Raw genomic sequence first — 24,047 nt, 5'->3', positions numbered from 1 at the left:
ATACAGTGAGGTGAGCATTTTAGTGTGTTTAATAAATTAGATTGTGAAAAGAGTAAACCAATATAAAAATAATAATAATTTACACAGCAATCAACATAAAACTACATACATAAAGTCCACACAAAGTTGTCATCAAAAAGCTTTATAATCCTGCAACAGTGCAGCATATTAAACCTTAAGCATTCACAATGAAGGATTAAAGATAGTGCTCCATAAACAAAATTGCTTTAACTAATTAATGAAAACTGTCTACGTTTTATGAGAATGTTCCAGCTTGCTGACTGACTTTGCATCAATGTAGTGGATATGGATAATGATAAGTATAAGATGATATATAGAAATACAAGAAAAGAGCCAACATATTTATGGCACATTTATGATTTAAGACATTTGAAAACTTGAAAGGTTTAGAACCGCCCCAAAAAATATGTGGGAAGAACAAAAACGTGTAGGATAAAAATTTCTAACCATACTGGAAGACAAATAAAAGGACTGAGCAAAGAGTAATGAGATTTTACTGCATCATCTCTCCAGGTCAACAGTTTGCAGTTCTTATTTTTTATGATGGTGCTGTTGTAGAAAGGTGAAATAAAACAGGGGGAAAAAAGCAAAACAAAAATAATTATTGTTACAAGAAATTTAAGTTCTTCTGCCCTGAACTCTAAAACCCCATTAAGTCATTGCACTGAGTGCCTTACAACATCAAACAGCTTTGTTTACTTCCTGGTATCTACTACTGTTCCTGACATCTACATAAATACATCACCTGTCAGTGTTTCTGAGGACTTCTATAGAGTCCTCCAGGATTGACTCAGTGCTCATACCCACAGCAGACGGTCGCCTCCCAGTGGTAGAACCAGAGAGCTGCAGGTCAGCTGGAGTGATTTGCTTCAGATCCCTGCGACACAAACGGACTGGTGTCATCTCCAAACCTTCCCTAGACTCATCTCCTACTCTCCTCCCCAGGGACGGTGTGAGCATTTGGGTGTATTCTGGCATTTTTGTCTTTTTGAGGGTTTGGCAGTTAGAAGAAGAAGAAGGGCACTTGGTTTGGTTTTCATTTCTGTTCATACAGAAATCATTGTGTATCTTTTTGTCCATTTTCTCTGCATTTATTTTTTGGTATGTTGTTACAATATGCGTCCGTGTTTGAACCTCCTCAGGATGAGTTTGGGCTTCATTTGAAGAAATCTGCATCTTTTGCATAGGTTTGTGCTCCTGTGAGCAAGAAGGCTGATCATTAGGCTGCAATGAATCGCTGAAGATCACTCTGAGTTTCTTTTTGAGCTGCCGGCTGGTGCTTTTGTAGAAGTAAAGCTCTTTCTCCAGATGCTGCAGTCTGTCTTGTGTTGCCTGTTCTGCCTCTCCTGGAGCACCCTCTGAACACATATGCAGACATACTGTGAAACCAAGTGTCATAAAACAAATTCAAGTTCAAATCCAGGCTCCACAAATTTCCTCACCTTTAAGTTTCTGCAGCAGCAGCTGGATGTTGTACTGGTGATCTCTGTGTTGCTGGGTGAGCCTGCGATCTGTATCCAAGGCCAGACGCTGCATAGCAGCCTCCATCTCTCTCAACAACATCTTTTGCTCTTCTGCCTGAAGTTCCAGCTCTTCACAGTGCAAATGTAGATGGCGCTCTGTCTCTCGAAGACAAACAACCTAAAAGGATAATAAACTTTCTGATAAAGTGCAGGGGCAGCAAGCTTCCAAACTTCTCTCTCCAGTGCATTCCCAAGCAAGGTGAGAGATGTAATTTCTCCAGCATGTCCTGGATCTGCCCTCCTCCCAGTAGGACATGCCCAAAAACACCTTACCTTAGAGGCACGCAGGAGGCATCCTAGTCAGACACTCGAACCACCCTAATTGCCTCCTTTTGATCTCTTTATATTTTAGGGACACTACGCTACAATACACAACAATGTCAGAGGGAAAACGGCAACAATCACACAACCTACTATGAGAAAGCACTTGGCAGAAGTGGGCAGTAGTGGTGCAATAGTGGTACACCACTGAACCACATGTGAAGAGAAAAAGAGGTGAGTAAACTTATTAGAAAAAAGGAAATCCTGCAGCTGTATTTCTCAGCAGATATGGTCCAACTGCAGGGGGAGGTGGAGAAAGATGGATTGAAGATGGGTTGAAGATAGAGAAGGAGATAATGTGAAACATAAAAATGATGGACTGAAACAAAAAGACTGAGACAGAGTCCAGCCCCTCTCCAGGAGACTGGTTCCAGAGCCCAAGCAATGCGTAGAGGTGAGCCTGACTATATCTAGCCGGTACCTCTCAACCTCACGCACTAACTCAGGCTCCTTCCCCACCAGAGAGGTGACATTCCATGTCCCTATTGCCAGTCTTGGCAGCCGGGGGTCAGTCCGCCAGGGCCTCTGCTCCTGGCCGCCACCCGGCACACAATGCACCCGACCCCTATGGTGCCTCCTGCGGGTGGTGGGCCTGTGGGAGGATGGGCCCATGTCTCCTCTTCGGGCTGTGCCCGGCCGGGCCCCATGGACTAAGGCCCGGCCACCAGACGCTCGCCCTCGGGCACCCTCCCCGGGCCTAGCTCCAGGGCGGGGCCCCGGTAACCCTATCTCGGGCAGGGTAAACTGTTCCCTCGATGTTCTCTTCATAAGGGTCTTCTGAATCGCTCTTTGTCTGGTGCCTCACCCAGGACCAATTTGCCATGGGAGACCCTACCAGGGGGCAAAAGCCCCCAGACAACATAGCCTCTGGGATCCCTGGGACACACAAACCCCTCCACCACGATAAGGTAGCGATTCACGTTGGGGTTTTTCCCAGTGGATGAGAGGGTTTGTTCCCTGCACCTTAGGGTCGGGGAACGGGTCCTGACTGTCATCTGCGCTTATGCGCCGAGTGGCAGTTCAGAGTGGGGGGGGGGGGTGTGCTGGAAGGTGCTCCACCTGGAGACTCTGTTGTCCTCCTGGGAGACTTCAATGCTCACGTGGGTAACGACAACGAGACCTGGAGGGGCGTGATTGGGAGGAACGGCCTCCCTGAGCTGAACCCGAGCGGTGCTTTGTTATTGGACTTCTGTGCTAATCACAGTTTGGCCATAACGAACACCTTGTTCGAACATAAGAGTGTCCATAAGTGCACGTGGCACCAGGACGCTCTAGGCCGTAGGTCAATGATCGATTTTGTAATCGTATCAGCAGACCTGTGACCATATGTTCTGGACACTCGGGTAAAGAGAGGGGCTGAGCTGTCAACTGATCACCACCTGGTGGTGAGTTGGATCAGGTGGCGGGGGAGGATGCTGGACAGACCCGGTGCACCTAAACGCATAGTGAGGGTGTGCTGGGAACGTCTAGCAGAGACCCTAGTCCGCGAGATCTTCAACGCACACCTCCGGCAGAGCTTCAACAGCATTCCGAGGGAGACTGGGAACATTGAGTCCGAATGGACCATGTTCAGCGTCTCCATTGCCGAAGCTGCTGCATTGAGCTGCGGCCGCAAGGTGGTTGGTGCCTGCCGTGGTGGTAATCCCCGAACCAAATGGTGGACACCAGAGGTGAAGGGAGCCACCAGGCTGAAGAAGGAGTCCTATCGGGCTTGGTTAGCCTGTGGGACTCTGGAGGCAGCCGACAGGTATCGACAGGCCAAGCGGAATGCGGCTCGGGCAGTGGCTGAAGCAAAAACTCGGGTGTGGGAGGAGTTCGGAGAGGCCATGGAAAAAGACTTTCGGACTGCCTCGAAGAGATTCTGGCAAACCGTCAGGCGTCTCAGGAGGGGAAAGCGGTGCTCTACCTGCACTGTGTATAGTGCTGGCGGAGCGCTGCTGACGTCGACTGAGAAAATTGTCAGGCGGTGGAAGGAATACTTCGAGGACCTCCTTAATCCCACTGACACGTCTTCCGAGGAGGAAGCAGAGTCTGGGGATGAGGGGAATGACCCACCAATTTCTGGGGACGAGGTCACTGAGGCAGTTAAACAACTCCTTGGTGGCAAAGCCCCTGGTGTTGATGAGGTCCGCCCCGAATTCCTGAAGGCTCTGGACGTTGTAGGGCTGTCCTGGTTGACACGCCTCTACAATGTTGCGTGGAGATCAGGGGCAGTACCCCTGGACTGGCAGACCGGGGTGGTGGTCCCCATCTTTAAGAAGGGAGACTGGAGAGTGTGTTCCAACTACAGGGGGGGTCACACTCCTCAGCCTCCCTGGGAAAGTCTATGCCAGGGTGCTGGAAAGGAGAGTTCGTCCGCTAGTCGAACCTCGGATACAGGAGGAACAATGCGGTTTTCGTCCTGGTCGCGGAACACTGGACCAGCTCTTTGTCCTCTCGAGGATACTTGAGGGTGCATGGGAGTTTGCCCAACCAGTCTACTGTTCATGTGTTTTGTGGACTTGGAGAAGGCATTCGACCGTGTCCCTCGGGGTGTCCTGTGGGAGGTGTTGCGGGAGTATGGGGTGTCTGGCCCATTGCTACGGGCCATTCGATCCCTATACAACCGTTGCAAGAGCTTGGTTCGCATTGCCGGCAATAAGTCGGGTGATGGGCTGGGTGGGTGATGGGCTCCGCCAGGGCTGCCCTTTGTCACCGGTTCTGTTCATAATTTTTATGGACAAGATTTCTAGGCACAGCCAAGTGGCGGAGGGCTTTCACTTTGGTGGCCTCAGAATTTCATCTCTGCTTTTTGCGGATGATGTGGTTCTGTTGGCTTCATCGGGTGGGGGCCTCCAGCTCGCACTGGAACAGTTCGCAGCCGAGTGTGAAGCAGCGGGAATGAGGATCAGCACCTCCAAATCTGAGGCCATGGTTCTCAGCCCGAAAAGGGTGGAGTGCCCACTCTGGGTCGGGGATGAGTTCCTGCCCCAAGTGGAGGAGTTCAAGTATCTCGGGGTCTTGTTCGCGAGTGATGGGAGAAGGGAGCCGGAGATCGACAGACGGATTGGGGCTGCAGCTGCAGTAATGCGGACGCTGCACCGGTCCGTCGTGGTGAAGAGGGAGCTGAGTGTAAAAGCGAAGCTCTCAATTTACCGGTCGATCTACATCCCTACCGTCACCTATGGCCACGAGCTGTGGGTAGTGACCGAAAGAACGAGATCTCGGATACAAGCAGCAGAAATGAGCTTCCTCCGAAGGGTGGCTGGCCTCTCCCTTAGAGATAGGGTGAGAAGTTCGGCCATCCGGGAGGGGCTCAGAGTAGAGCCGCTGCTGCTCCACATCGAAAGGAGCCAGCTGAGGTGGTTCGGGCATCTGACAAGGATGTCTCCTGGGCGCCTCCTGGGTGAGGTGTTCCGGGCATGTCCCACCGGGAGGAGGCCCCGGGGCAGACCCAGGACACGCTGGAGAGATTATATCTCTCGGCTGGCCTGGGAACGCCTTGGAGTTCCCCCGGATAAGCTGGAGGAGGTGGCTGGGGAGAGGGAGGTCTGGGCCTCTCTGCTTAGGCTGCTGACCCCGTGACCCGGCCTTGGATAAAGCGGATGAAGATGGATGGATGGATGAAACAGAAGGAGAAAAAGAGAGCTTTCAGATTCCGTATGAGCACCATAAAATCACTTTTTACAGGTAAATTAACAAGTTTTTATCAAACTCTGAGATGATGGGAAAGAAAAGGAAGAGAATTAATAGAGGATTTGAAGACGGAACAAGATATAGAACTAGAAAGGAGAATGTATATGGATTATATGTAAAGCAGAATATTCCGTATATACATATGTATGCAAGTATTTTACGTTACCTTGTTGAAATATTTCACAAGCAGCTCCAGTGCCTCAGGCAGCGACAGGCCCATAAGTTTTCTGGTGACATAACAGAGTTGGGCGGGTTCAGCGTTTTGTGACTGATGCAAAGAAAAGTTTGTGGCCGACAGCTTCTTCTGTTTGTCCTGGATCGAGCGGTTTTTAAACTCAAGTGCTGCATCCAGAGCTTCGATAGCTTCTTCCACCTGGAGAAGGGAATGCGTCTCCTACATGACGACACACACACATCACTTCACCTAAACATGTACCAGAAATACATCGTGGTCAAATTTACACCATACACACAACACTCCCTTTGTTCTGACCTCCACAGTGAGCACTTGGTTGTCATTCAGCTGGGCGTCCAGAGCGTCTCTTCTCTCTTTAAGCAAGTCTCTCTCTTTCTCCAGTTCCTTCATGGTAACTCCTGCCTTCCTCCTCTGTAGCTGCTTCTCCAGCGACTCCAACTGCATCGACACGTGCAGCAGGTCCTGACTCAGAGCCTGAAAAACAAATTGATAATAAACCTCCTAATTCTACCATTTATATGTGTCCACCTAATCTTTTACTGTAATTAATAAAGTGACTTGTGATAGTATTTAAATTAAACCATAGCAAACACAGTCTGACCTGACTGGAGCACAGCTTCTTGGTCTCTAATTTGCTTTTCTGTCGCACACACGCCTCCCTGTGAATAAGAACCTCCTTTCTCCTCTTCAGCTCCTCCTCCAGCTCATTCAGCTCTGCTCTCTTCTGAAGAACATGCTCCTCTTCCTCCTCCAGCCAACTACTGCAACACAGCTACAGTGAGAAGGTGAGGGAGGGAGAAGAAGGAAGGAAAAGAGGAAAGGAAGGGGCACAAGGGACAAAAAAGGAGATTGATGAAGACACGACAAAGGTAGACCCTAAAACACTGTAAGAAGTTTAATACCTGAAGTTTCCTAAACTAAACTAAACTAAACTAAACTAAACTAAACTAAACTAAACTAAACGCACTGTCCAAATGACTATTTCAGGGGAACAAGAACAATGTTTTACCTGTTCATTTGTGTCCTCTAACTTATACAGTTTATATACAGTTGAAACTCCAGCACTTTGCTCCTGTAAAAACAAACAAAAACAAACAAACAAACCCCCCCCCCCTTATTTGTCATATATTGTTCAAATCTGATATTTCTCTTAATGATAAAACAGTTTTCAGGTGATCACATTATTATATTATTCCTCCATTTTCTGATTAGTTTAAATACATTAAGGTTTTATAAGATAAAGGTCAAACTGCTTTTATGTGAAGATTATAAAGCTGACTCATATTTAAACTTTCGTTAAGCAAAGATAAATATGAAAGTGAGAAAAAGTTAGGCGTATGGATGTTTTTACCATTTTGTAAAACTGTGAAAAAACTCTATTGTTTCTTTTTAAAGTTGATTTTTTTTCTAATTATTAACTATTTTTCCTTGGTATTGCTCATTTTGCCCCATCATGTATTTGGACCAACAAGGCAAAATGCTCACACAAAAACAATTTTAATAAGTTCATCTCTTTTTTTTTTTTATTGTTGTTTAAAATAATCTGTACAGCTAACCTCATTTTCATTTTGTTGGACTTCTTTGTTATTCTCACTGGTCTCTCTCAGGCTGCTCTGAAGCTGTGCTCTCTGCGCTCTCATGTGCTGCAGGCTGTGATACATCTCCACTCGCAACTCCCGTCTCTGCAGGGAAAGTCTTGCAAAAACGCCGGCTTTTCTGCCGTCCTCAGTTTGCCTGTCACGTGTTTCCAAAGACTGAGTTTCCTTGTCTACCACACAAAAGCACACACTTAGAGATGCATGTACTGTTTAAAATAATAGATAACATGAATAAATTTGTCAGGTTTTCAGTTCAAAAGCCAAATTAATCTAGGGTAGACAAGAATCAGCCTGAGCATTAGAGAAATATACTATCATTACTTGAAAACATGACTCTGAGATGATCAGTGTAGGCAGGTCGTGGATAAGCTTGTGTATAGTAAGTTAATCATTACAATCTTCTTGTCATTGTCATCTTTGAATTTCTAATGATGCTTCTGGAAGCTGCAGGACATTCTGGTTATAAAGCTTTTCATACTGCCTTCGATACACCAATAAATCCAGAGGCTTCAATAGTTCCTCACTTAGCAGAGAGCAGAATACAAAGTATGACATTATCTAAACACACCAGTTTGCTCAAGCTCTTTGATGAGCTCCTCCTTCATGCGCATGTTGATTGACAGATCTCGGATCCTTCTCTCAGTAGCGCTTGCTCTTATTCTTGCTTTCCTCGTAGATCTTTGCTTGAGCTGGTTTTCCTTGATGGCTAGAAAAGAATAGCTGAGAATGTCATAGAAAGGTTCTAAGGCAGAAAGCCATCACTATAAAAAAGGATAAGCCTACAGACAAGTGCAAACCAGAGTGCATGTAAAGTGTACCTGTGGCTCTCTGAGGCTGCTGTAGTCCTGGTTTTCCACCACATGTGTGATTTTCTTCTGCGTTTTTCTCTTTCAGAGCTGATTTTTTCTGCTGATTGGTCCATGTTTGGTTTAAAAAACGCCTGCAGAAATGTCATTCTATTAGTCCACGGACATCGTTTGACATTAACTTTATACTGAGTTTTCTGAATCAAAGCTTGACTTAGTAAATCAAACACCTGAAACATTTCCAAAACACCAATCAGGCCTATATTACACACAGAGGGAAAATTATGAGTATTTACAATACATATGTTATAATACCATATATCAGAGGTGTCAAACATATGGTCTGGGGGCCAGACCATCAATCAGGACAGTCATCTATGAGGTGCTGTAAGGGACATTATTACTGAAATGCTCTCACACACACACACTAGTGAAACGCTCTCTCACACACACACTATTGAAATTTTATCTCTCACACACAGTAGTGAAACGCTCTCACACACACAGTAGTGAAACGCTCTCACGCACACACTAGTGAAACGCTCTCACACACAAACACTATTGAAATTTTATCTCACACACACACTAGTGAAACACTCTCACACACTCCACTGAAACGCTCTCACACACACACTACTGAAACGCACTCACACACTCCACTGAAACGGTCTCACACACACACTCCACTGAAACGCACTCACACACTCCACTGAAACGGTCTCACACACACACTACTGAAACGGTCTCACACACACACTACTGAAACGGTCTCACACACACACTACTGAAACGCACTCACACACTCCACTAAAACGCTCTCTCACACACACTACTGAAACGCACTCACACACTCCACTGAAACGGTCTCACACACACACTACTGAAACGGTCTCACACACACACTACTGAAACGGTCTCACACACACACTACTGAAACGCACTCACACACACTCCACTAAAACGTTCTCACACACACTACTGAAACGCACTCACACACTCCACTAAAACGCTCTCACACACACACTACTGAAACGCACTCACACACTCCACTGAAACGGTCTCACACACTCCACTGAAACGGTCTCACACACTCCACTGAAACGAGAGGCATTTCCGCTGAACAGGAAGTTGTTTCCTGACAAGGAAACTAATGGAAAAAGTGGTAAATTCCAAAACACTACAAGGATGTCTACTCAGCAACCTGCAAGTACAGCGGTCTCCAACCTTTTTTGCACCACGTACCATTTATGTTCGACAATATTTTCACGGACCGGCCTTTAAGGTGTCATGGATAAATACAATAAAATAAAATCAGTACCGGTACCAAAAAAAAAGAGAAAAAAAAGAAGATTTATTCATAACACATGGGAAACCGAGTTAACAATATAAATGATATAAAAAAAACAAACAATAAATACCCTGAAAACCATAAATTTCAAACTCGAGCCTCAACTCTTGCGACCCAGTACCAAACGACTCACAGACCGGTACTGGTCCAGGACCTGGGGATTGGGGACGGCTGTGCTAGTAGCCTAAGTGAAGCAGCCGCATTACTTAAGAATATATTAGCTTCTTTGAATCCAGGAATGGATTCAAGTTGCAACACAGAATTCGGCAAGTATGTCCTGTTTCCCCTAAGCTTTTTATATTGGCAACTCAACTGTTAACACTATTAACCACTATTAATCTAATGGTTGGCACCATTAGAATTAAATGGTTAAAATCTTGTCTGTCACAGCCAGACTCTATGTAGTTCCGATCCTTGTTTAATAAAATAGGAGGATTAGACTTCATTTTGAAATGTGATTTTGAGGTAAATAAAATCCCAAGCAAGATATCGAACTTTCCCAAACAGACTTTGCATTTTTGGAAAATGATATTTACCCACAACTTCTCCCCATAATTCAACCTTATGGAATAATAGGGTAATAACACTTAATCAAAAATAAATTTTCAAGAGCGTCTGGTTTAAACAAAAAGATTATATTCATAACAGATTTGTTGGATGATAACGGTGTCATTCTAAGTTACACAGACTGTTCAGAAAAATATTGTCTAAATTGTTCTCAAAGAGAATATAACAAATTTTGTGAACTGGCCCCACTGCCTCTGCTTCATTTGATTAAAAACTTTATGATATACAATAATTTCTCATCAGTGCTCCCAAATTTATTGCTAGGACAATGTCAGCTGTTTGATGAAAATGCAATAATAAATTTATTAGTAGTTTCTTTAAAGACAAAATATTTCATAGTTACGACAGAATGGTTACATGGCATGGTTCTAATATAGTTATTTCAGATACACTGGATAAAGCATACTCGAAATTTATGAAATGGCCTATTCTACCTAAAGTTAAAGAAACACGCTTTAAAGTAATGAACAAAATTAATCCTGTGGCAGAATTTCTAAAAAAGAGATTTGGCTTTGAGGTGGATCAGTGTTCTTTTTGTACTGATGAAAATGAAACCCTAGAACATCTTTTTTTTTCTATGCCCTATCACACAATCTTTTGGTGTGACTTAAAAAATTGGATTTCCCTAAAAATTAATGATGTGCCACCATTTGAATTACATCATATCATTTTTTTTATATGGATCAGAATCAGAATCAGAATCAGAATACTTTATTGATCCCTGGGGGAAATTATTTATCATCGATAAATCGGATCATCGAGCATTGGGTGTCTCAGACATTATTGACATCATCATACTTTTGAGTAAATATATCCATTGTGCTAAATGGAGGAACGCTAAGCCTTCTCTCCCATGTTTTATTAATGATTTTAAGATATTTTTTTCTTTGCTATAAAAGACAAAAAGCAAATATGCCAAAAAAAATTAACCAGGATAATGCCTGTCTCCTTCTATTCTAAATTTTGACTTATGCTGAGGCTAATATATTGTTAACTAATGCAGCTGCTACACTTAGGCTACTAGCAGGTTGTTGAGTAGACATCTATGTAGCCACTTTTTCCTTCAGAGATAAAATTTCAGTAGTGTTTGTGAGAGCGTTTCAGTAATAATGTCCCATACGGCACCTCATAGTGATCTACCAGAACCTTTTCTCTATTTTACACATTTTTTCATGTAGAAAAACAGAGACATGCTATTTAAGATATCTCAGGTATTAAATATGTCATTAAATAGCTTTACACAGAAAGCTTCACTCATCCAGACCCACTTAAGATGAAAGTGGGTCTGGATGTGGCCCTTGTTACCGCGCCAGATCCGCGGCCCCGAACCGTAGTAAGGAAACCTCTGGCAGTTACTTGACTCGCAGCCGGCAACAGCTTACTATACAGGTCAACTCCGCTAGCAAGAAGATCGAGGGAGGCGTAGGAAACTGCTTTACCGAACCTTTATTTCTCCTCCAAGGCACGAACACCGCGTACAGTGGGCTGAAACAGTTTACTCACAGCGGGCATCGCCGATACAACTTTGGCTGCCGAGGGAGTTATTATATTCCTTTTATTTACTTTCTCTTCGTCTCTTCTGTAGTTAACCGTTACTTTTCTTTTCCTTCTCCGCTCACCCTCACACACCCGACAGGCAGTTCCGCTACACACACCCGCATACATTTCCCATCAGGCTTCACCCTTAAAGGACCATGCCTGTAACACTACCCCCACTCTGGATGATAATTAAACCCTTAACATCATTCCAGCACATGAACCCCCCATTAACAAGGAAACATACAGCATTCGTGCCCCCAGTCCAAAAATGGCGATCCTTAGGATGGAACAATCTTGAAGTAGACAACTGTCCATATTTTAAGCACAAGAAAACATAGGATGTACAGGGTTCACTTTGAGGAGGGTGCAAGTCAATGTCCATATCCCGCCCTTCACATAGACAGTATTCATAAAGAAAGACATTAAGGCACTACAGCTGAACGTTTACCCCTATATCCAGCTTTACCTCATTAGTATAAACAGTTCAAACAATAACTTGCAGCCCGTCGACAGCCATGTTGCCAGGAAACAGCAAGACAAACAAGCCCAACAGTACACGTAAGAATAGCCCCCTGTAACAACTCAATTTACAACAGTCATATCACTTAACATATGTAACATGAACAATTTTTTTTTTTTTTTTTTTTTTTGAACTACTGAGCAGGGCAGCGATCCGCCTACACCCCGACTCAGTTAGGACATACTAGCCTAGTGACTGACCCAGTCACCAAACATGTCCGGCGCCCGCCGCACACGCTGTGGTCTGGAACGGGGTGTGGACCTGAAGGAAGGGTGCTGTTCTGGTCCTTCAGCCCCATCCACGTAAGGCTGAACAGGGCTGGCTGGCAACCCACTACCATCTCCTTGAGCGGGTGGCGGAGAGCCAGCTCTCAGGGAAGCACCAGTATCTGGTTGATCTGCCCCAGCTGGGGTCTCCCACAAGTCGAAGGGGCCGAAATCAATGTCAGAATCGCTTTCATCGAGCGCTGGAGGAGGCACCTCGGTGGGTGCTGCCTGGTCGGAGTCTTGGAAGACCCAGCTGTTGTCCAGCGGCGTTCTTGAGTGATAAGGCTTGAGTCTGTCGTGATGAACCACTTTAGCCTTTGCTCGGGGCCCCTTTTTAATGCAGTAGACTAAATCATCCAACAGGCCCACTACGAAGTAGGGGCCCTCATAGGAAGGCAGAAACTTGCGAACCTTGTGCCGCACTCTCTTGGTCCCTTTGATCAGATGCCACACTGCAGCGCCGACTGGATACTGAACTTGGCAGATATTCTTATCGTACTGTTTCTTAGCGCGCTCAACAGATTTCCCGAGAGCCTCCCGTGCCAGTTGGTGGGAAAGCTCCAGCCTTTCCCTGAGTTGCACCACATACTGTGGTGTAGTGCAGTTGGGGGTGTCGTCGGCCGGCAGACCCGCGACCAGGTCAATAGGCTCGGTTATCTCTCGGCCCAGAAGCATCATGTTTGGGGTCAATCCTGTGGAACTGTGCTTAGTTGCCCGATAAGCCATGACAGCATAGGGGATCATTATATCCCAGTCCCAGTGGCAGCGCTCCGCGGTGGTGGCTAAGGCCTTCTGCAGGGTAGCATTAAAACGCTCTACCTGGCCATCGGACTGTGGATGAAAGGGCGTGGTGCGTGTCTTTTTGATTCCGAACAGTTCACACATCCCCTGGAACACAGCCGACTCAAAGTTGGTGCCCTGGTCGCTATGCAGAGACTGTGGGGCTCCATATCTACATACCCACTCCGCAACAACCTTTCCTGCCACCGTGGGCGCTTGTGCATCGGGGACTGGATAAGCCTCCACCCACTTGCTGAAGTAGTCTTGTACCACCAATATGAATCGGTTATGCCTTTCTGTTTCGTTCAACGGTCCCATCAGATCGACTGCAATCCTCTCCATGGGGGCGCCAACACGTACCGTGCCCATCGCTGCCTGGGGGGTTTTTGGGGGCCGCGCCCTTTCAGCACAACTGGTGCAAGTGCGGCACCACAGGGTCACATCATCTTTCATGTTGTACCAGTAGTACCTATTCTTCAAGCGTGCCAGGGTCCTTTCTGCCCCAAAGTGGCCACCCACTGGGCCATCGTGCATCTGCTGCATTACGGAGTGACGATAGGCGTGAGGCAGAAGGATTTGGGGGAAAAACACATTACTTTCTGTACAGTGGAATTTCCTCACCAGCACTCCATCTTTTAGGTACAGTCTCTTCCACTGCGCCCAGTAGGCTTTGGTTGCGGGGCTGCATGCCGCTACATCGGCCCAGATGGGCCGACCTTCCCCTTTTTCCTTCCATTCCCAAACTGGGCCTATATCCACATCGTTCTTCTGGCTAGCCAAGAGCTGTTCTGGGGTCCAGCCACTGAACAAGCTAGTGTGATGGGACTCATCCACCCGGTGGATATTTGGGCAGGTGTCGTGGCTACTACTGGAACAACAGTCCACTGCTGCTACGGGTGCACACTCTGGTTCTGCTACCCGGCTTTTCCCATCGGTACCATCAGGCCCCACTACCCCCACTGGGGGCTGCCCTGGGGGGGTCATGCTGGTACCACAGTCCTCTAAGTTACACTGCACACCTTTATGCTCGAACCGGTCGCTGTTGATGGTGGGCTCTGGGAGTGTGCACGGGCATGAAGCGCGGCAGGGTCTCCTGGAAAGTGCATCCGCATTCTGGTGGTTTTTCCCAGGTCGGTGCAGCACCTGGAAGTTATACTCTGCCAGCTTCTCCAACCAGCGGGCCAGCTGGCCCTCGGGCTCCCTCAGCCTGGTCAGCCAGCGGAGGCTGCTATGGTCAGTCCGGACAGTGAACGGCCTACCCAGCAGGTACTGTCTGAAGTGGGAAGTGAACGCCACAACCGCCAGAAGCTCTCGCCTGGTCGTACAATAGTTTTGTTCGGTAGCCGACAGCCGCCTGCTCCCATAGGCCAAGACCCGCTCTTCGCCCCCTTGCACTTGGAAGAGAATCGCTCCAATCCCACAATTGCTGGCATCAGTGTCGAGGAAGAAGTCACCCTGGTCCAGTGGTTAACCCAGGACAGGGGCTGCCGTAAGCCGTCTTTTTAATTCCTGGAATGCTCCCTGGCAGTCGGCAGTCCAGTTAAAACGGGCATACTTCTTAGTGAGTTCGTGGAGGGGTTTAGCCACTGTGGCAAAGTCCTCCACGAACCGGCGGTAGTATGAGGCTAAGCCAACAAACTGACGCACTTCTGTGACGGTCCGCGGTGCAGGCCAGTCCGTCACCTGCTGGACTTTCTGGGGGTCCGTGGAAATACCTCCAGCAGAGATGATATGGCCCAGATAGGCCACCTGCTCCCGAAACAGGCAGCATTTAGATGGCTTCAGTTTTAGGTTGGCTCCACGCAATCTGATGAACACTTGCTCGAGCCGCTCCAGCATCTGGGTGCTATCCTGGCCCAGGACAATGATGTCATCTAGGTACACTAGGCATGTCTCCCACTGCAGCCCAGCCAGGACTCTGTCCATAAGCCTTTGGAATGTGGCCGGTGCGTTGCACAGTCCAAACGGCATCACATTCCACTCGAACAATCCCTTACGGGTACAAAATGCAGCTGCTTTTCAGGCTCTGGGGGTCATCTCTACCTGCCAGTACCCTGAAGTCAGGTCTAGTGTACTGAAGTACTTGGCAGTAGAAAGCGTGTCAAGGGTGTCCTGGATGCGTGGCAGGGGATAAGCGTCTTCAAGGGTTCGCTCATTTAGTGGTCTATAGTCCACGCATAGTCTGGGACTCTGGTCCTTCTTCTTCACCATCACAATTGGAGCAGCCCAGCCGCTATTGCTAGGTTGAGCTAGCCCAGCCTCCAAGCTCTGCTGTACTTGCTGGTCGGCCGCTATTTGTTTGTCCCCTGCCATCCTGCGCGGCGGGTGCTTAACTGGTGGCCCTGGCGTGGTCAGGATGTCATGCTGGACAACACCAGTGCGACCAAGGTCATTCGGGCCAGTGGAGAAGACATCACTGTAGGACCTCAGCAGGCCTGCCAGATCGTAGCGGGCAACGTGAGTCAAACCGGGGCTGCTCTCGGCGTAAAGGGCCTGCAAATGGCTTGGTACAGAAGCAGGGGGGAGTACCATTAAGTTCGAGGGCTGCCAGGACCCTTGGTGGGCGACCCCCCGACCCCTCCAGGACCTGCACGGGCTGAAGAACCCCTGCCACGGCACCACGCTTTAAGGTGACAGCTGCGGCCCCAGGGTTAAAGACTCTGATTGGGATGCTAGAGGGTTTACTAGATTGCACAACTGCGTGAGCTACCAGTACTTGGTGCTTCTCCACAAAGCCCTTTGTAGGGCTTAGCATCATGTCTCTATGGGCGGCACAGTGGGAGCTGGAAAACCCGGGGACCACATACTCGCAGCCTGGTTCCAAAACCGTAGTGCGTGCCACCCTAACAACAAGCACCTGGGGTCGAGGGCCCACGCCAGAACATGGTATCTTTTCATTAAACAGGGTTATCTCTTGGCAGCCGTAGTCTAAGCAAGCGCACGATTGTTGCAGGAAAGGGTGCCCCAGAATAACTTCAGTGCCTTCAGCCATGTCGGCCAAAAGAAAGTCTACATTTTCAACACCGCTCCCCACCTGTACAGGCAGGATGACCTCGCCCAGAACGGCCAATCCCTCTGGACCAATGCCTTGTAGAGTCTGAGCAATGGATGCCTGCACCTGAGGTCTTGACTCTGCGGGGATGGTGTTAAAATAGTGGAGGGGCAGCACATTCCGCCGTGCACCAGAATCCAGCAAGGCCCGTATTTCCCGTCCCTGTATTGCTATCTGGACACACATCACATCTTGGCCTCCGTTGTGGAACACTGTGCCTGGGTCAGGGGCTGGGCCTCTAGCAGCTTTTACAGGCTTTTGGGCAGGTGAGCGAGGAGAGGGGCAGTTCCTCTGTAGATGTCCTATGCCGGAGCAGTTATGGCAAACAGCCTCCTTCCTGCTTGACCTGTTAGATGTGCTCCAGCTTTGGCGCCCACGCTGGATAGGTCTTTGGGCCCTCTCCGGTGGTTCATAACTTAGCATATGAACACTCTCCCGTAATGCAGCTGTTCGGGTCCCCTGTGCTGTAGAGACTCGTGGCCCTGGCTGCATAAGCTGTGTGACTGCCCTGGCGGCCCTTTTCGTTGTCTCCAACCTGTGGGCGATTTCATAGGCTCTTGCCAGGGTGCGTGGTTGTTCTTCCAACAATTTCTGGACCATTTCAGCATCTGCCAAAGCATTAGTGAAGATCTCTACAGCAATGCAGTCCTGCTCCAGCTCGGAGCGGTTGGCATACACAATGGAAACCTTCTCGTATATATCATCTCTGAGGGTGTGCAGGGCCTCACCTGGTTTCCGGATTCTCTGCCGTAGCTCAATGCCAATGGCTGCTGCATGCTCTGAACACGGCCCATAGGCAGCCTCCACCTCCTCCACAATCCTCTGGTAACTCCAGCGAGCAGATTTGGGGTTTTTGTGGATTATGGCTCCAGCTGCGCCCCTCAGGCTGAATCTCAGTTGGACAGCCATGGTGTTCTCCGTCCAGCAGTTGGCCTTTGCACAGGTCTCGAACTGATAGAGAAAGTCTTTCCATGACCCTGACCCATCGAAATGGTCTGGTTGTAATGTGGGAATTTTCTCCTTGCCCCTCGTCTGTCCATCAGCACTACAATCTGCAAAACCCCCGTCTTGCACTACACCAGGAAAACAGCCGCGTGGCCCTGGCATGGCTTGTTTTGAACTGTGACCCTGGTCATGCTTGCAAAGCCCACACCCCCCATCTGGTGCTGGTATTGCCATGCGAGTTGTTGGGGAAAAATAGCCCTGAGCTGGCATTTCATAGCTGTACTGCGCAGGTTGGGGTATACCCGGCATAATGTGTAGCTTCGCTGGCTCAGTAAACGGCGTTTTTCTAGGGACACTGCAGGTACAGTTCATGGCGGTGAATGGCTGGCTGCATGGCCGAGATGTAACAATCCGAGGTGGGTGATCATGCGAGCCATGCTGTCCCACTGTGAGCGGTGTAGATGCAGTGTTACCAGGGCCTTCACAGTCTGAGCACTGCAACTGCTTAAACTCACTGCACACTGCATTCTGCTTCGCTATTGGTGTTAAGAAAGGGTTGGTGTGAGCTGAAGGTGGCGGGGTGAGATGTCATGCAGCCTCAAACTCCGTCGTATAGACTGCTGCTATGCTCGCCGCTGGCGTTAACTCTATGTCCGTGATGAAGGGGTTGCTGCTGTGGATTCTATTGTTTACATAAGTGGCACGGTCCACATTAGCTGTGCCACTCTCTGGGGTTTCTGGCAAAAATGGGTTGCTGCTCTTACTGAAGTACATTCCCATGCCATCCCCTTCAGCATCTCTCGGAGCCGCCATTTTCTCTGTCGTCCGAGGGAAAAGAGAAAAAGAAAGTTCGCTCCCTCTCTCTCGGCGCTTTGCGGAGTTTTATCCCGGAAAAGAGCCCCCAGTGTTACCGCGCCAGATCCGCGGCCCCGAACCGTAGTAAGGAAACCTCTGGCAGTTACTTGACTCGCAGCCGGCAACAGCTTACTATACAGGTCAACTCCGCTAGCAAGAAGATCGAGGGAGGCGTAGGAAACTGCTTTACCGAACCTTTATTTCTCCTCCAAGGCACGAACACCGCGTACAGTGGGCTGAAACAGTTTACTCACAGCGGGCATCGCCGATACAACTTTGGCTGCCGAGGGAGTTATTATATTCCTTTTATTTACTTTCTCTTCGTCTCTTCTGTAGTTAACCGTTACTTTTCTTTTCCTTCTCCGCTCACCCTCACACACCCGACAGGCAGTTCCGCTACACACACCCGCATACATTTCCCATCAGGCTTCACCCTTAAAGGACCATGCCTGTAACACCCTCGATGTAAAATGAGTTTGACATCCCAGCGTTATATAGAGATTTGCTTCAATTAAAATCCACTCACACTCTTCAAATAAACACTTTCCGTACAGTTTAATGTCCTTCACTGACAATTGATGAGGCAAATAGATTCATTCATCCAATTCAGGATCACATGGTGACTCCTTATTTCATTATATGTGACAAATGCAGAGGAAGATGATCAAACCAAGAGGGTTACTTTAAAAAGTGCAAAACTTGCTTTAGCTGCCGGTTCAAACCTGCAGAGAAATCGAAAAAAATCTAAAAGAATAAAAAGAGAAACTGAAAAACTTGACATTAGATGTTTTTGCCTTTGTGAGACGTTTGCTTGGCTGCACAAACCAAGTGAAGAGTGGTTTGTTGTCTGAACAGGTCGCTGCCTAGCAGCACAATATGCAGTCATCCTTGACAGCAAAATTGCAGCGTGTCGCTGGATTTTCAAGTACACACAACACACTATCCAGCCCTTTTCCCAAAATTGATATGCAAAGTGCAAAAGCGGCGTGGAATAAATGCAGCAGCATCTGAAGAAAACAACTTTTTACTTCTTCAAAGTCCATCCTCGCACTACACATTTAGCTTAAATTGCCTTAGACATGAATAAATGATTTAATGCCTCAGATTTTTGGGATTGCTTGTTTAGCAGAATACACTAAAAAAGATTCTTCAGCCTCAATAAACATAAAGCAATAGTTGTGAATAAAATGCAGCTTAAATATATAAAATCAAATGTTTATTTATTCAAATAATTAATCATTAGGGATTCTATACCAATTATGTAAATTTCATTTAACCAATAAATTTAGCATATTGCACTGTATTTATGTAACAGAATTACAGAGAAAATTGACATGTAGTTAAATTAGTTAAGTCAGCATTTGGAGTGTAAGTTACTTGAAACTTACTACTTATTTTTGCACAAGTAAGAATGCTGCTCTCACCTAAATCTCGGTCTGCGCATAGATGTGTCATTCTCATCCTCTTCCTCCATCTCTGGTCTGCTATCTTTGCTCTCTGCCTGCTGTTTTAAGAGCGGGCAGTACACGTCCTCTTTTTCCTTGATTTCAGCCAGCAAGAGTTGGCCATGCATCTTAAAAGCTGCCATTACCCTCTCCAGCGTATAGGCTGGTGGACTGGAGTGAATCTAGAAGGCACAGGCACAGATAATAAAAGTCACAAAAAAAACATTATAACAGACCAAACAAAAACAAAAATAAAAAAACCCACACTTATGGACACCAACCTAACCCACACACTACCCACAGTTACCTACCTTCCTGGGAGGCCTCCACATGCAGCTGTGTGTGATCAGAGGGACACTGTGGGGTCTCTTGTACTCAGACCTCCCCACTTCCACTGTTGCCCCTGAGGCTGTCCCCCGAAAGGTCATGAGTTCGCCACGAAGGCGATCAATCATTATCTGCTGGTTCACCAGTTGTTCTGTCTAAACATTTGCACAGAGGCGCACATTTAAAGAACAAACGATAACACAGCAGACATGCCTTAAATTCATCTTTTAATTTTTTTTCCCGTAAATAAAATATACTGATTTCTGCATCACAGAGCAGCTCTTTATTGCAGTGTTCTCCTCCTCACCTGTATACGTAATCGCTGCTTTTCTTCCTCTAACGACATAAGGTGAGTTTTCCTCTCTTGAAGGAGTTTCTCGAGTTCCTCCTTTACCCGTCTCAGTTCTGCATCTTTCTGCTCCAACAGTTGCTCGTCTATGTGGAGAGCTTCCTAAGCATACAAAAGAGAAACTGGATAGGATAGCAAGCCTATAAAATTGTACAGCTTGGCTTTTGTTTATGTAAACAGTTCCATTTGAGCCATGCTGCATTTGTTCACATCACCTTATCAAAAGCTCTCAGAGGATAAGATATTCCAGACGAAATGTTGACAACTTGTAACGGAAACAAAGGAATAACCAATGATATACCAATGGCTTCACTTCTTTCTACAGCCTCAAATCTAAACGGGATGCAGTCATTCTTAGTTTACATTAGATATGTCAGTGGTTTTAAAAAAAAAAATCCATATTAGACTTCAGTTCTTTAACGGCAATTCCATCAGCAGTTTGAATGCTTTCAGTCTGAATACGCTTCTCCTATTCTGAATAACAGGTATCTATGAGGGTACAGTAATATATATAAGACACCAAGCTCATTTACATGCCTTTGTTGTTGTTTAATGTGACAGGCATGTCCACATGTTGGAGACACTAGCCATCTTTTAGGCTTCAAGGTAAGCAAATAAAAATCTCTGAGGTTTTTTGCGTTACTTTTATCAATTGCTTGTAATCAAAGTTTTTGCGATCTCTTCATGGCAACATCCCTTTTAAAGTCTTTTATAGTTACCTGGCATTTTTTAAGCTCTTCTCTGAGGTTTAATGGAGCAAAATGGTCTCCCTCCTCCTTTGAACACTCCATACGAGTTGGAGGTGAGTAACTGACAGCTCTGAGTCTCTCTTGCCAATCCTCCAGCCGCTCCCTGAAAGAAGGACTTGGAGAGGGGCCAGAGATATTCTCAAGCAGAGCAGCAGCTTCCTCTGCCAACAGACAGTACTGTGACGTTTCCTCTCGGCTTGCTGTCCTATCTGGTTCAGATACTTCGGTCTGACAGTATGCATTGATGTCACTTCCCTCTTCATATCTCTGACCAGTCTTTGCTTTTTCTGTTTCCACCTCTCTCTCCTTCCCTTTCAACAGCTCTCTCAGTGTCTCTACTTCATACTCCAGCTCCCCTAGTCGAGCATCACTGGGGTGCCAGGTTGTAGTAGGGCATGATTTAACCTCTGTTTGATCCGGTGTTTCTCCTGGACGGTTCTGAACGGATCGGGCCGTGGATGCAAACTGCAGGACGCTCAGGGTGTCAGCTACAAAGTGGTCGGAGGGGCTTACACACGCCACCATTAGCGTGTGGGCGCTGCCTCCTAATGAGTCACGAAGGAGTCGAGTTATCTTGGCATCACGATATGGTACGTGTGCACTGCAGGAGTTGTTAGTGTGCCGATTTCGACTTAGCTCTGAAAGTGCACGGATAACGTTGCCCAGCGCAAACAAGCCTGTGTTGATATGAGCAGACTCTTTCTTTTGTGTCCCGGTGTTCCCAGTTTTTCCAGCACGTTCCAAGCCTGCCAGGTCAACCAGACAGAGCTTAGAGGAGCGGACAGACTTAAAGGAAGAGTTCTTGCTGTTGTGGCAGGATAACATGACCTGAAGGGTGAGGATGGTATGAGAGCGACTAGAGCGCTCGTTCATTCCAGTGGTGCCGGTGTGCCGGAAAATATTTCCCATCTCTACATTGTTGAGCAGCTCCTCTGCTGAGGTGATAACAACCTCATTGGCTCCCACCACCACTGGAATCACACAAAGAGACTTTTTAGTCAATGAAACAAGACTGTTGCTTCCCCTGTAGGCAGACATTCACACAAAATGCCTAATCTCACTGGATCATTTATCATTCACTCATTAAATGTGCTGAAAACTATATTACATATTATTACAAGTAGGTGCACCGCAGAGTCGCTGACTGTAAATGATTACACAGTATATAATATCTTTCGCAGTACTTGTGATTTCTCCAGTGCGCTCTCTCAAACTTTTTATCCTGAAATACATACATGTTAATAACATCACAATCGGTCTATCAGTCGGATGAAACTCAGATGGATGGTCAAAAATATAGGATACTGTTTGTCATCTCTGAAAGTGTATGGTTTCTACTTTTTTATTTCCACTCTGAATATTAAAATATATGTGAAGTAAAGGTAGAAAAAGTTGATTACCCGTGTTTCCCCTCTCATCTTCCCTGATACGAAGCTCTTTGTGGGTGGTCTGCAGCTGCAATAGGTCTCTTAGTTCCTCCCTGTAGACCTCAATGTAGGACACCTTCACTGTGACATCCACAACATCACTTTCCTTCCTCTTCTCCGCCAGGTATAGGAACAGATCCTGGGCTGCGTGGTCAATAATTCCCCCCTCTTCATCTATGGAAGGTTTTGGAAAAAGAGAATTACAGTTATGAAGTTAGAAAGTTCAGATGATTAATGGGCCTTGGAGAGCACAAACAAAACTCCTAAAACTGCTGTGTTTAAAGACTCAAGTCCACAGATGTTGGTTTTTCCACATTAAATAAACAACCCCCTGAACCCCTTAGTTCCCTTTTTCCTACAATCCATGAACTCATCAGTCACTTATCAGTCAGAGTGGTCAAGCTCTGTGTTGGAGCTTAACCAATTTTTTTGGTTAAACTTCACATTACCTCGGCTCCTTCTGCCCAGTGTGTACGTCTTGCCTGATCCGGTCTGCCCGTAACAAAAAACGGTTGCATTTTCACCGTCGACCAAACGCTCCACCAGGCTTTGGACGCAGGACTCGTACACCTCATCCTGGCTGACTGATGGTCCAAACGCGTTGTCAAAGGTGAAGAGTCGGTCCTCACCCACCATCACCTGTCCGGTCCCCGGCACTACACGCACACACACCCTGTGGTCGTGGAGGACTTCTTTGGGGAGCAGAGGCCGGATACGGACCGCCACCCGCACACACCCTTCGCTCATGACGTCCTGATGTCTTTAATGGAGCTCTTTAACTTGTTTATCTCGATAGTAACAAGACTCAATAAACACAAATTCACCGTAACACCTGGTCACTTTTTTTCGGGCAATCGCTTGTCGCGCTCTTGTTAAACTTTGTGACATCTCGTTTGTTGTCGGTCCTCGGTTGCCCGGGAAACCGCTGCCGCCGCCGTTATGAAACCGGAAGTGGGATGTTCAAGAGTACTCGTGGAAGTCGGCGCCGTTAAGGCGACAGCGCCATCAGGAGTCTGAGATTTACTTGATTTATAGATTTGTTAGGTCTTTTTAAGATATGATGACTTTCATTTGCCATACAGCGAAACCGATCATATGAGACAACCAACCAATTGTTATTTAACTCTATTTTTAAGACGACCGGACTTCTTTAAGTTTGCGAAGAGGTTTGAGCTCTTACTCAAGTCTTCTCCAATTCGAAAGATTTCAGTTTCTACTTTACAAAGGTATAGAGCAGTTTTATTTACACAGGCATTTGCTTAGTGGTTAGTATGAGTGTATAGTTTAATTTTTTTGTCTGGTCATTCTGGATAAATACGTATTCTTTTAGATGTACAAGAATTCTGAAACAGAAATGTTTCCATGTTCAAAGGTATAGTGTGGTGAAACAGGCCATGTCTGTCCTGGGATAAAGTGGAGGAGTGCACAGAAGCTGTTTACAAGAGGGGAACGAGCACACTCGTTTCCTAAGGAAGCTGAGATCCTTCAATGTGTGCAGCAAAATGTTGGAGCTTTTCCTACAGTTTGTTGTGCTCAGCGCAGCTTACCTCACTGTGGTCTGCTGGAGGAGCAGCATCGGAGTTGGTGACACCAACAGACTGCATAAACTGATCAGGACGGCAGGCTCTGTGATTGGCTGCAAGTTGGACACTATTCTAGCTGTGGTGGAGAGGAGATCACTGCACAAACTGTGCGATGGGTCATGGGTAATCCTGACCACCTTCTGCATCACTTACTG

General features: G+C 46.8%; 1 protein-coding gene across 4 annotated transcripts; it reads right to left on the bottom strand.

Annotated features, from left to right (window-relative positions):
- Nucleotides 1–11: 11 nt before the first annotated feature.
- Nucleotides 12–23,248, bottom strand: LOC113033910 (kinesin-like protein KIF27). Of its 4 annotated transcripts, none has more exons than XR_013912691.1 (16): nucleotides 22,759–23,248; nucleotides 22,283–22,483; nucleotides 20,853–21,853; nucleotides 20,092–20,235; nucleotides 19,769–19,939; nucleotides 19,437–19,639; nucleotides 8,153–8,274; nucleotides 7,903–8,040; nucleotides 7,293–7,504; nucleotides 6,746–6,808; nucleotides 6,338–6,508; nucleotides 6,034–6,210; nucleotides 5,707–5,934; nucleotides 5,276–5,435; nucleotides 1,464–1,662; nucleotides 12–1,379 (listed from the first exon to the last, which is right to left on the bottom strand). XR_013912691.1 is itself a non-coding variant. In XM_080309263.1 (16 exons), coding segments are annotated over exons 1-16 (3,414 nt in total). In that variant the 5' UTR covers nucleotides 23,057–23,248; the 3' UTR covers nucleotides 1,541–1,661. The 4 variants fall into 4 exon arrangements, 3 of the variants coding, with proteins under 3 accessions (XP_080165387.1, XP_080165388.1, XP_080165389.1); XM_080309263.1 differs by lacking the exon at nucleotides 12–1,379 and adding an exon at nucleotides 1,959–2,057 and having other exon boundaries at nucleotides 1,541–1,662; nucleotides 5,251–5,435; XM_080309261.1 differs by lacking the exon at nucleotides 5,276–5,435.
- Between the last annotated feature and the right edge of the window lie 799 nt (nucleotides 23,249–24,047).

Source organism: Astatotilapia calliptera, chromosome 12, assembly GCF_964374335.1.
Source record: "Astatotilapia calliptera chromosome 12, fAstCal68.1, whole genome shotgun sequence".
In the NCBI taxonomy this organism is placed as follows: Eukaryota; Metazoa; Chordata; class Actinopteri; order Cichliformes; family Cichlidae; genus Astatotilapia; species Astatotilapia calliptera.
The sequence above is the reverse complement of the archived record's forward strand: the minus strand, read 5'-3'. Positions and strand labels throughout refer to the sequence as shown.